The following is a 12,480-nucleotide window of genomic DNA, read 5'->3' as shown; positions in this document are numbered from 1 at the left end:
TGTTCTGACCTTGATAAAAGGGTGGTCAAATTTTGATTAATTAAGAATGGAACCCACTGTATTTTCTTGAGGGATTAATTTATAAACCGCCAACTCTATTGCATAAGCCACTCTTATTTTTTTCTAATTATTACTCTGGGATGTAATGTACTGAACTCTGTGTCTTAGACCCTGCCTATTTTTTTTTTTTTTTGCAAGCTGCGTGACTTGCAATATCATCTGAAGAGATGTTTCATTACACGTTATCTCAGATTCCCCCCCACTAGTGTATAGGTCAGGAAACCACTTGTTTTGTAAGTGCTAGATCCATTGTGTGAGAGCATAAACTGGATCCATTTGCCATGCATGAAGAAGCCTTTTTTAGAATGAGCTGCAGCTGGAAGTCAGAATGTGGATCCAGTTTTTCAAAGCCTCTTTTAAGCAATGAATAATTTGGGAAAGTGTGTGGCTATTACAAACTGACAAACCCAGCACATGAAACTCAAAATGTAAACAATACAGTATGTTATTGGTAGGGACAGAGAAAACATGTAATCAGCTGACAAAATTACCACTTTTTTTGTGACACTGTCACTGGATGTGGCTTGGTGCTTTGGGTGTGTTCTTCTGTGGTCCAATCCATGAGCAGACTATGGAAGTGCCCTTTGTCACAGTAGTTTTTATTTCATGTCTGTTTTTGTTTCAACAGGGCTCCGTGCGACTGGCCCCTGGGGATTCCTCATCACCTTCAGTGGGGTATATTCCTTCAGCCCAAAAACCAGAGGCAGTGGTACATGCCATGAAGGTACAGACTTTCTTATTCTCAATAATGATCCCATTGCCCAACCCACGACAGGGATTGTAAAACCGGTGTCATTAAACAGCAGGTCATTTTTAAAAGACCTTGTCCACAGGCTGCTAAATCATCTGCACATATTACTGTAGATTATTATTCAGTTATGTTGACATTTTTTAAAAATGCATTTTAGGTTTTTGTTCTCTTTTTCTTGGAGAAAAATAGTTTCTTGTCCCCCCCCCCCCCCCCCCCCTTCTCCTTGGTTTGTAGGGCTTATGCTTTGTTTGTAACAAGATCCTGCAGGTTACCTGGCATTGCCAAGTAGCCATTGCCATATAAATTAAGTAAATTAATGATGCTTACAAACAGTTAAATCTGACAAGAAGCTTATACTGTACAATAAAATAAGTGTAAGACAACCTAATGACAATAATGTTCTAACCTGACAAGTGTGCCACCTTGTGGCTACAGGTGCATAGACAATCAAATTAAAAAGAAAGCTATTGGGAAAAGTTAATCCAGGCAGTCTAAAAACTCTCTCTCTCTCTCTCTCTCTCTCTCTCTCTCTCTCTCTCTCTCTCTCTCTCTCTCTCTCTATATATATATATATATATATATATTTCATGATAACGCATTTTATTTTAGTTTGTCCATTTTATAAGTATGATGCTATAAAAAGTAAAGGAATAACCAAGTGATTTTAAAATTGTATATTAGCTATTTCTCATAATACGTTGACATTTGTTTTTTCCCTTCTTAAGGTCCTGGAAGTCCATGAAAACCTGGACAAGCAAGTACCAGAACACTACGAAGAGGACCTTAGTGAGAAGGAGAAAGCGATTGTTCGTGAAATGTGTAACGTAAGTACTTCTGAATTCAGATATTTGCCTGTGTTTTTTTTTTTTTTTTTTTTTTTTTTTTTGCTGGGTTTGCTAGGAAAGCATGCTTCTTGGCTGTTTTTAAAAATATACAAAATTAGATTAAGAAGTGATGTATTCCGAGTGAAGTAATGTTTCCATTACAGAATTCTAGATTCTTAGTGGTGGTTTGAGCAATGAAGGAATATTGTAGCGATCTGTGTTGTATTGTGTTTGGTCTGTGTCCTGAGTGCCTGCGCATGTGAATGAGTGCACCTGTGGGGTGGGAGGGAGCGTGATCGAGTCGTGGCCCCAGTGTGCTTGTGAATGTTGTCCAGTCATTTTGCGTTTGTCGTCCAATAACGTGTCTTTCTATTTCTAAATGTCATGGGTTTCGGGGTTTAAAAGGGCAGCTTGCACAGTGTTGTGGGCTGTGTTGTGGTGTGCTGACCTTGATGAATAAAATCTGTGAATGAGATCTTGCTGCCTTCGTCTGGCTCCCTTTTGTTCACCTGGGAACGCTACAGTATTAATATGTGCATACTCTTTTTGCACTACTTTTTGTTCAGTAGAAATTGCTCTTTTATATATACAGTATATGTTGCTAATAAGGATGCGTTGATTGTTTAAAGTTTTGTCATCTTTTGTTTCTTAATGTTTAGGTTGTTTGGCGGAAGCTGGGAGATGCTGCTGGCTCCAAGCCATCCATTAGGCAGCAACTCTCTGGAAACCAGTTTAAGGGACCTTTGTAGTTGCGGAAGGCTTCAAAAAAAATGAATAAACGGACCTTTGAACAGTGAGGCTCTTTGCATGGGACATTTTGTTTAACCAGACCTCTTTCATTTGACTGTATGTACATAATATCTTCTGATGGAGACTGTTTATGGACTAAATTTCATGGGTTGAAAAACAACTTTGGATACTGCACCATTTTACCAATCACGACACTTAGTATTACCTTTAGACTAAAAACTTGTTTTAAATTATTAGCCAAGCAAATACTAACAGGTATCTGACCAAGAAGTATTCAAGACTGGCAGCTAGTTTTACATTTTTGTCACTCCAGCTTACTGCCTACTGTGTTAATTGGTTTCTGGTCTGTGCTGTATGTAGAAAACATGTACATTGAATAGCTTTTCAAAGGTTTAATTAAACTTTTCCTAATACAAGGCTCACTTCTTGTGAAGCTGCATTTGGTTTGTACATCATTTCTGTATAAAATAACAATAAGGAGACCTACTTTTCTGAACCATGTTTGTTATTACCAGAAAAAAAAGTAACTAACCACTGGCACTTTTATGGAAGATAACTGTCCTTTACCTTGTTTTCTTTGAGAATTTAAGATAAGCTATTGTTAAAGTAATGTTTACTTAATTAAACAATACTTTTTATTTTAGTTAGTGGATTAGGGACATATTTAAAATATATATCCTACCATAGCAATAGCACATTGTCACAATTTGTAACTGCACCGTGGTAATGTTTGTTCATAACACCTACAACACCTGCACCTGTTTTTAAAACCGCATTAAGGCATTATTGGCCATATAAAGTTTGAAACTGGAAAACATTGAACACTTGCTGCAATTGCACACCAAGTATACCTTTTTATAATTTATACATACAAGTATAGTCTTCATATTGCACAAGTAATATATTACTATCAAAATTAACAGAAATATTTATCAAAATAAATAATTAAAAAAATCTAAATGCACAAAATCTAAACTGTACTGCTTTAGTATTAAGTATAACCTTAACCAATAAAAAATACTTTGGTTTCCCTGTTACTTAAATATTTAGTTTCACCAAACAATGGAAGTGAATGAATGATTTCAGCTTAAAATGTCAATCTTGATTAATAAAGTATGGATGCTGCAAATTACTTCATCAATAGCAGTGTACGTTTATGCAAATGTTTAGTCACAAAATAATGATGTGTCAACAAAAACAAAAAAAAAAACCCCAAAACACTGCCTATGGTTTTGGTATTTGTCCATTAAGTAAACAATATTATCTTATTTGCTGTATTTCAGTTTCAGTTCAAAATAAAGTATTTAACCCTAGATTACATTAGATACATGTACGGTTTCATTTTTAAATAAAAACGCAATAACTACTTTCGTCATACTGAGCTTTTGTAAATAACAGAATCTAAATTAGTACACAAATCATACATTCAATCTAGAACAGGGCCAACTGCAATTGTACACTCATTTGGGTCTAAAAAAGTGTTTGGCAATGGAAAAAGTAACGTTTAAAAAAAAAAAATGCATAGAAAGACTGCATACTACTGACTTTTTATATAAACTAATTTGAATACAGAACAATATAAATTTTGAATATTTTCATAATGTGACATTTTTTAAATGTGCTGCTTCTTTTGTGAATGAGATTTTGATTTGGAATCTGTAATTTTATTAAAGTTCTGTTGTGTTTTCTTTTCTTTTTTTCTGTTAATGATACACTATACTGGAAAACCTGAAATCTACATCATTACGTAAATATGAATTAATGTAGTGTGAATAGCATGCACCTGTAACCTCTAAAGGAACTGTAATTTTTTTTTATGAAGTGTATTTAGCAGAAGATGGATTGATATTTTTAGAAAATTAAACTTGATCTCAAATAGACCAGCCGATTTTTGAAAAAATAAAAAGCACATTCTTTGCATTCTTGTGGTTGTGTTTGTGAAAAAGAATATGCTGTGGGGTTTTCTAAGAAAATGTATCTTTTGGTTGTTAAAGCTCTTTCAGCACCAAATACACGATGGTGATACAAAACATATCTTGTAACTGAAAACATTTAGTTTTTTGCCCCAGGGCCCTTTTCTGTACTATGTAAAACAGATTAAACTGTTTGTAGTTAACAGACCTCTTGTGTCCCCTCCTGGTAAGTTTTAAAATTACACATCACTTTCAGAGTCTTTGTCACAGCAGCAGTATTGAACAATGTGTGCTGACATGGTATTAGACCTTTCAAATGTTTCAACATATAGTAATGATTATGAACCATTTAACTGTTCAATACATACTGTACATGGAAGATGTTATGAATGAATAGCTGCCACGAACTGCATACTCCTACTGACCCTAAGAAAGTCATAACACAGACATGTATGTCTAAAACGTATATTTCATTTACAAACCACTTACTGCAGTAATGACTTCGTATTAATTTATTATTATGTAAAAGCCATATTGAAGTCAAATTTGGAATTAAGAGCTTTAAGACAACTGAAAACAAACTGGACCTTAAATTAGTAATACAAATTTCACATTAACACTAGGAATATTCTATATATAAATAAATAAAAGCTTGACTATGAAATATGCAGTAAGACAAAGCTACAGAATGAATAGTTGGTGCTCTTTCCTAGTATGAAACCAGTCCACCTCAATGGTGAACACAGAACACAGCTAATTAGATACAATACCAGGAAGGCACAGTTTGCTATTTTTGTATGAATTGCATATCCTGAATTAAAAGTAAAAAAAGAAAAATCTTCAAAACAAAAAGTAACCCATTCGTAGTAGTAAATTATTGTTTTTGTGGAGTATTCCCTTACCAACTCAAGATTCCATATATTAATGTTTCTCATGCTTTAGTGGAAGTTTTTGTTTTATTTTTTTTTAAATATGTTCTTTTATCCAATAAAATTGATCTACAAGCTCATATTTGCAATACATGTGTCTACTCAAATTCAGATTCTGGATTTTCACATTGGAATGCTTCAAATATATCAAAGCAAAATGAGAGTGCACATTTGAGAGACTGTGACATTCTTGAAAAATCATTTCTAGCTATATAGAATGTAGATTTTTTTTTTTTTTTAGAATAGAATTGCCAGTACTTGGAGTAATATCTTGACTTAAAATATGAGGATTAAGCTCCATTTGTAGTAACCCAAATACATGTTTATCCTCAAACTTACCTACTCATCTTTGTACAATGACACACACCCAACTCAAATAGAAACAAACTCGTTAATACAGATATATAATATTGTTGCTTTTCAATTTATTTATTTTTTTAGGTCAAAACTACATTTTATTTTATGTTTAGCTCAAGCACTACAAGAAAGGAAATATTGTAGAAAATAAAAATGTTGGTTTCAGAAGTACGTAAATAACACAACTACAGTGTTTGCCTTGTATCTTCACTGACTGCACCCTATAAGTGTCTTTAAAAAAATAAGTCGCCCAAAACTGTTGTTAATCAATATAGACAATGTATCATCCAAATTCATTCTTACAACTACAGCCATGGTTAAACTATTTACAGACAATAAAAACTCAAATTAGCATGGAATAGTATGCTTTTTAAACACATTTCATTTGGTTTCTATTTTTATCTCATCCAACCTCCCCGACTCATACCTCCTACTGGAGGCATGCCAGGTGGTGGCAAAGGAGGGACCTGTGGCTGCCCACCTGGAGGGCCAGGATGCGGTGGGTAGTTGGCAGGAGGGATGCCCAACCCTGGAGGTGGCACACCATGGCCTGGGGGCAACCGAGGAGGGGGAGGGTAGTTGTGGTTGTATCCAGGTGGTGGGTAGGCAGGGGATGGAGGTGGGAGGTTCGGAGGGGGGTAGTTTGCTGAAGGAGGGGGCACTGGGGGTGGTGGATTAGGAGGGTAAACATGTGGGTGGTACGGCATTGGCGGGCCATACGAGGGAGGCATAGCTCCATAAGAGGGTCCTTCTGTCTTCATCATGGACTGTAGACTTTGATAACCCTCCCCAGACATGTAAGAACTTGACGTAGACATGCCCATGATATAGCTGGACGGTGGAGGAGGGGGTGGGCGGTGAGGTAGTGCGGGTGGCTGATGAACCGGAGCTTGGTGAGGCGGAGGGGGAACTGGTCCTTTTGGTACTTCAATGGATTCGCCAGTCGCAGCCAAATCGGCCTCTCCCACTGGCGCAGACACTACTGGAGGAGGCTTTCGATCTGTTAGTAGAGAAGTGTCCACATTGTTTCAATGTCTCGTTAATAACGAGACAGATTCATCTGCATTTATTTGCTTTTGGACAACTTACAAAAACAATACACTGCTAAATGCCTAGACATTTTGTTAAAATGACAGTTAATGCTACTTACATACACATACAATAGTCTAGCTTCTATTGCAAGGTGTTTCTTTTTTTGGCAAAGTCGATATTTGTTTTGGAAACTTTTTATTACACCCATATGTTACAAAGTCAATCCAGCATCCAACAGATTTAGTACAGGGTGGACTGCAATGGCATACCAGGTTTAATAAAACAATACAATTAACCGATTTGTTTGGTCAGCTGGAGTATGCCTTTCTATTTCGGTCTTTTCTTTGATGATATAAGTCAACCTACCTTAGGGTTTACACTAAAGAGAACCTATTGATCCATCATTGCTGAACTACATTAACCTTGAGAACTAGTTGCATAACTGCAACCATGTGTATATGTCTAAAGTCCTTTGCAAGCTCAGAGGGTAAAACCAGCGGGTAAAACTTTCCAATTAGTATGATGATCTGGAGTGTCACACACATTCACCAAGCTTTTTCTGATTTACAAGAGGTATACATTTGCTGATAAGCCGAACTGAGAACATATGTAATATGTAAATTGCAAAAACTCAATAAACAGATATTTTGTATCACTATTGAATAGAAAGCTTAAAGAATTTAAAGCAAGCTATTCAAACTGGCAGCTACTCGCCTGGTAGGGGTTGCACGCTTGGTAGTGGTGGAAGTGGCGTCTCCAGTCTAGGAATTTTAGAAACCACTTGCTCTGTGCATAAAACAAAGATGATTAGAAATCTTGTTCATGTCTAAGAAATTAAAAAGGAATAAAACATATACAATACACAAATATGTCATTGTTTCAGCAGAATTCAATGTTGTGAACTTCAGCACTTGTATTAATTGAACATCTTGAAGTATTTTGCAAGTTACTTGAGTAATGCATTCCTGCACACCCACCACTGCAGGTGTTTCGAACCTTTTCAAATGCATGTCTTAATACGTCTCTTACCTGATACCTTGCTTTCATCCTTAGGGGATCCAACCTGTAAATAAGAAAGGAAAAAAAAAAATAAAAAGGTCAACAAAGTCAACTGTATTTAAAGTTATCAAACACTATGCCAATAGGATTTTATTAAATCATGTTACAAATAAAGTAATCTGTTATGTATCCAACAGCGGTGGGACCAGAGTAAGGGCAGATATGTAAAAAGTCGAATGAATGAATCCGGTTTTAAATACCACTATACACAGCTATAACAATTTCTATATTCACACAATTATTCTCTTGAACTTCAGCTTTTATTAGGGAGTGCCTCTAATCCCTTGTTTAGAAAGATACATGGTATTAATGCTTGTGACAGGGTAGCAGTCGGCCGTGTGGATGCTTGCATTTGCTGCTGAGTGACAGGCAGGAGATCGAGATGGAGGTTGAAGTTCAGATGCTGACAGGATTTATTTACATAGCAACACACTTAACACCTCATGTGACACTAGCAGCAATGGTTGCGCACACAGCACATACAACACATGGTACAAAAACTTTGGTAGGATCTACAAATCTCTGTTCAACTAATCTTCTCTGTTCAATAAGAAACTAATGTTGCTGAAGAGGTTGATTATGGTGGATAAACGGTTAGGGTGGATGTGTGACGGGCAGATATGCAACAGATTACTGTACTTAAATGCCCAGACTGAATTCTGTCAAGTGGCAAGAGACTCAGGTGGCAAACCATAATACCCTCATTCACGTGGTCTACTTTTGCAATCTGTTAAGATTCATTACTCTACAGTGCATACAATCCCCTTGAAACATCATCTGAACAACAATAACCTTCCTAATTACCAACATTAAAATCATATGAACGAAAACATACATGCACATTGAGCTGGCATTAAACAAATGGACTGATCTCTCCGTCATGTGGGAGGCCAGTACCTCTAGAAGAAATGTTCTGCAGATCAGAGATGCCATTCTTAGAGCACAATACCCATACAGAATATGTGGTATGTTGTGGAGAAACACAGCCTCCCACATTTATCTTTAAATCAATGCCAAACTGATACTCCTCTAAAAGAGAGAAGATGTTTATTAGATACCCTATATAAAAAGCATGCTTTCATATATTTGTGTTAAGTCTGAAACTAACATGTGTTCTTTTCAGCTGTTTTGGAGGACTGGATTGTGGAGAGGCTTTTTTGGCCTGTTGTCCCAACTGACTCTGCCCAGAGTTCTGGCCTTGTGCCTGTGCTAGTGCCTGTAGCTGCTGGAGAGTTGGCATGATTTTCTCTTTCTCCTGGATCTGCTGGGGAATCGGCTGTTTCCCCTGGGAGTAAAGATCAAGGATCTGATGGCAAATGTCTATAATTGGGGAAAAAACAAACAAACAAAAAAAACCCCAATAAAACTAGAGTAAGGGTAATCATAGTGCAACACATTTTTAAAAATGCAACAAACGATCAGTGTTTTCATTTTACTTGCCTTCCAACAGTTCAACTGGAACATCTTGTACAAACTGCTCCCACCATTTACGGTACATCTGTTTCGATGCCCACTCCTGGATCTCAAACTTACACAACCGGCCAGCAAGATACATTACAGCTACTGCAATTATCTCTGGCTCCCACTGCAGGGACAGCATGGTGCACAAGCTGAAACATCACAGAAAACATTAGAAAAATGTGGCACATCAAACTGAACGCAACAAAATATAACAATATATACAAAAGACTAAAAAAATAACTATATTTATCATGTTTAGGATCCAAGGCTTTTGATTTGAAAAGGGCCTTTGAAATGATATGTTCAGTTTACCTGCATACAGAGACATTTCAGCAAGACACCACGTGAACGAATAGTGGTGTGATCACAGAACACAACATGTGCCCTATAAAATATATATTTTCATCTGGTTTCACAGAGTATTAAATTACCATTTCTGTTGTATTTAATTATTAAATGTCCAAGATGAGAAATGATCCTTAAAAAACCTTGCAAAACAATAATTTCTAAATATATTTATTTTTTTACCTGTCATTTACAAATGTCCAGGCCATTTGCACCAGCTTCTGTAGTTTGTTTTTGTCCCCTAAATAGATTGAAGAGAGTTAATGTTTATGTACATTTACGTGGGTTATATATATAAAAATTAAAATTAGCCATAATTGTTCTTTTGTAATTTTACAAGCTTTATACAGCCACCTTACAGTACAAAGTGGCTACCCTGCAGAGTGATCAGTTACGCCCTACTATGAACTTTCATACCTTTAAGTTGTTTTGCATATCGTAGGAGGAACTGGTAAGGATGTTCCACCTGCAAGTCAAACTTTATTGTCTGCAGAAGTATTCTCTCCAGCACCATTACTTCCTCCTAAACAAATGAACAAGACATTTTTTGTGTTTTAGTTTAACCAAGGAAAAGAGCTGTCTCTCCCTGGAAAGGGGAAATGGTTAACCAGGGAAGATGAAAGGAAATTAGAGATTGGAAATCTGTCAATTACTACGAAGAAAAAAGTTAACTCCTGCTGTACATAAATGAATGTTTGTTCTACTCACATTTTGTTGCATTAAATATTGTTTAGAATTTAAACAAAGTGAACATAATGCAAAAATACAATTTTATTCTAACATCCATATCATTTAAATGCTGGGTATGATTGAAAAGGTTTCCAAATGCTAAGACCACAAATGACACTTTAGACAACAGAAGAACTGAAACAAACTAAAACAACAAAACAAAGATCCCTGGTAAGAATAGAAGTACTAAGACATTCATAAGATTAATTTCAGGTTTTGTTGAGCAGAACTTACCTTTGGGTCATCTCCAAACTGTGCAAACTGAACATCATTCAATAAACTGCGAGCCGTTTTTATGATATCTTTACATTTCTTAGGAGTTTCTTCTACCTTTCCAGCTAGAAACAGACAGCAAGCCCCAGTGACCTACAGAAACAAAGAAGCAATGTGTCAAACAGAACAGTAAACCCTAGCAGTGCACAGAGTAAAACCATTTAAAAGTATTATTCTGACAGGTAAATGCTTTGCAGCAAGAGGTAGACTTCAATTAGAGGAGCTCAGAATCTAAATACTCACATATCTTGGAAACTGCTTGAAGGAATGAAACATATAAAAACGATGAAAGTAGATAATTCCAGTGGCCAGTGTGTCATAGTGTCTGATATTTTAGTTCAGGTGTTCAATTAAAAATGAAGCTATTCTTTTTCAAAAATAAAAAAATGCTAACCTATTTTGAGGTCAAGTAAACTTAAAAAAAGTTATAACTTATAAACTTATAAAAAAAAAAGTCCTTGAAAAAAGATGCAAAGGCTTCTACAGTAATACAAAGGTCGAAAGAGCTACAGTATTTTTGCTGTACTAAATAATGGTACAAACGACAAATACAAATCACGGGTGTTCCAAGAAGAATTTGAGATCATTTTATAATAAATACAATTTAGAAGCAAAGGATAAGTACCAATTTAAAATGCACAAAATGTTTTGGTTACACTATACATGTATAAAAACCTCACTGCATAACCTGTCATAGTTTTGAATAAAAAAAAAAAAAAAAAAAAAAAAAAAAAAAAAACTTGTCTACTGATTGTTTTTTAAATATTAAAATTGATCCACAAAAGTATTTGTTTTGCCATAAATCAATAATAAAAGGATACAGTCCCAAGCGGGTTCCCACATCAAATATGAATCTTGCTCCCTCTCGGCGGTATCTAGCCTCTGTTGCTGGATCAAGGCCTTCAGACTGGGAGGGGGTATGAGCAAGATCCTTCTTGTCCCAGTACCAGCATGGTTTTATGTGGTCCAGGCTTGTGACAGGAGTGGAGTTCTCCTTGGTTTCCTTCATTTACTCAAACTAACTTAAAGCTGGAGACTTCTGAATAGCCTTTAACAACCACGTGTTTTCTAATCCTGCAAAACATTCAAAAACACATTACAAAACAGCGACATAGCTGCATTTGTATATCAGAATAACACATGAAACATTTAAAATCTGAGGGCTAAATGTTGTAACATACAGTTTACAGTACACTGCAGAACCTCAACATCACTGGCACGCAACAAATTGCTATTCTGCACCTATTATCTCTCCAAATAAAGCGTGGTCTCCTGGGGTTTAAAACAAAACTACTTAGTAAAAAATACCCACAACTGCATTATGTAACAACAAAATAAAAAATAAAGTGAGCACAATTAATAACAAGTTCAAATGTTTACTTATTGTCACTGCTTTCACACACCCAAGTGCTACAACTTAAGTTGTGTTGTTAGTACAGTCCCACGTAATTTAAACAATAATTATTACTGCTATTCATTTCTGACCGCTGGTACTTTGTGTACTACGGAACACGAACCACACCGGTCATGCAACGACACAAACAAACGTAACTAACTGCGTGTTCGCCAAAGACCTACTGTGAAAAGGCAGAAGTTTGTTTCATCCTTTCTGCTCTCAAAAGTGAACGCTAAAAATAAACAATACCAACCTGAATACAAAGAAAATTATGCAATCGCCAATTTAGCTGTGAATCGCGTGCTTTTACTTTAATTGTAAAACACAGATCACTCTACCGCAGTGGGGGCCGCCATCTTTGAGAAGTCGGTCTACGTCATCACGCTGTCGTAGCTATGAAAACGCCTTTGTTGTTTTCTGTTCCTCTATAAGCGACGGCAGTATTGACCAATCACAGCTTTGCATTCTTAACCTTTTTTTTTTTGGTATTGAAGTTTCTGCGCTCTAACAACCAATCTTAGGAAAAAAAGAAAACCAATGACAGGAGACCGGAGGAGATTTAGCGCTGCTTACTTTGACTGCAACACATTAAAGCCAATCA

The 12,480-nt window shown here is 36.1% G+C and overlaps 2 protein-coding genes across 3 annotated transcripts in view; one reads left to right on the top strand and one right to left on the bottom strand.

The window, feature by feature from the left end:
* LOC121324128 (coiled-coil domain-containing protein 85C-A-like) overlaps positions 1–4,305 on the top strand; it is a 51,149-nt gene extending 46,844 nt beyond the window's left edge. For both annotated transcript variants that reach the window (XM_041265624.1, XM_041265625.1), the window contains 3 exons: positions 689–784; positions 1,537–1,635; positions 2,295–4,305. In XM_041265624.1, coding sequence (XP_041121558.1) covers positions 689–784; positions 1,537–1,635; positions 2,295–2,384 — 285 coding nt within the window. In that variant the 3' untranslated portion in view covers positions 2,385–4,305. The remainder of the gene's footprint in view (positions 1–688; positions 785–1,536; positions 1,636–2,294) is intronic.
* A 1,327-nt stretch (positions 4,306–5,632) lies between these two features.
* LOC121324126 (cyclin-K-like) lies at positions 5,633–12,251 on the bottom strand. The gene is made up of 11 exons (XM_041265622.1): positions 12,133–12,251; positions 11,305–11,557; positions 10,727–10,808; positions 10,445–10,576; positions 9,899–10,004; positions 9,665–9,722; positions 9,116–9,285; positions 8,784–8,995; positions 7,646–7,679; positions 7,331–7,402; positions 5,633–6,584 (listed from the first exon to the last, which is right to left on the bottom strand). Exons 2-11 carry the CDS (start codon positions 11,490–11,492, stop codon positions 5,983–5,985), a joined length of 1,656 nt encoding a protein of 551 aa, XP_041121556.1. The 5' UTR covers positions 11,493–11,557; positions 12,133–12,251; the 3' UTR covers positions 5,633–5,982.
* Positions 12,252–12,480: the final 229 nt, after the last annotated feature.

Source organism: Polyodon spathula, chromosome 12 (genome assembly GCF_017654505.1).
Source record: "Polyodon spathula isolate WHYD16114869_AA chromosome 12, ASM1765450v1, whole genome shotgun sequence".
Lineage (NCBI taxonomy): Eukaryota > Metazoa > Chordata > Actinopteri > Acipenseriformes > Polyodontidae > Polyodon > Polyodon spathula.
Note: the sequence above shows the minus strand (reverse complement) of the source record. Positions and strands in the feature narration are given on the sequence as shown.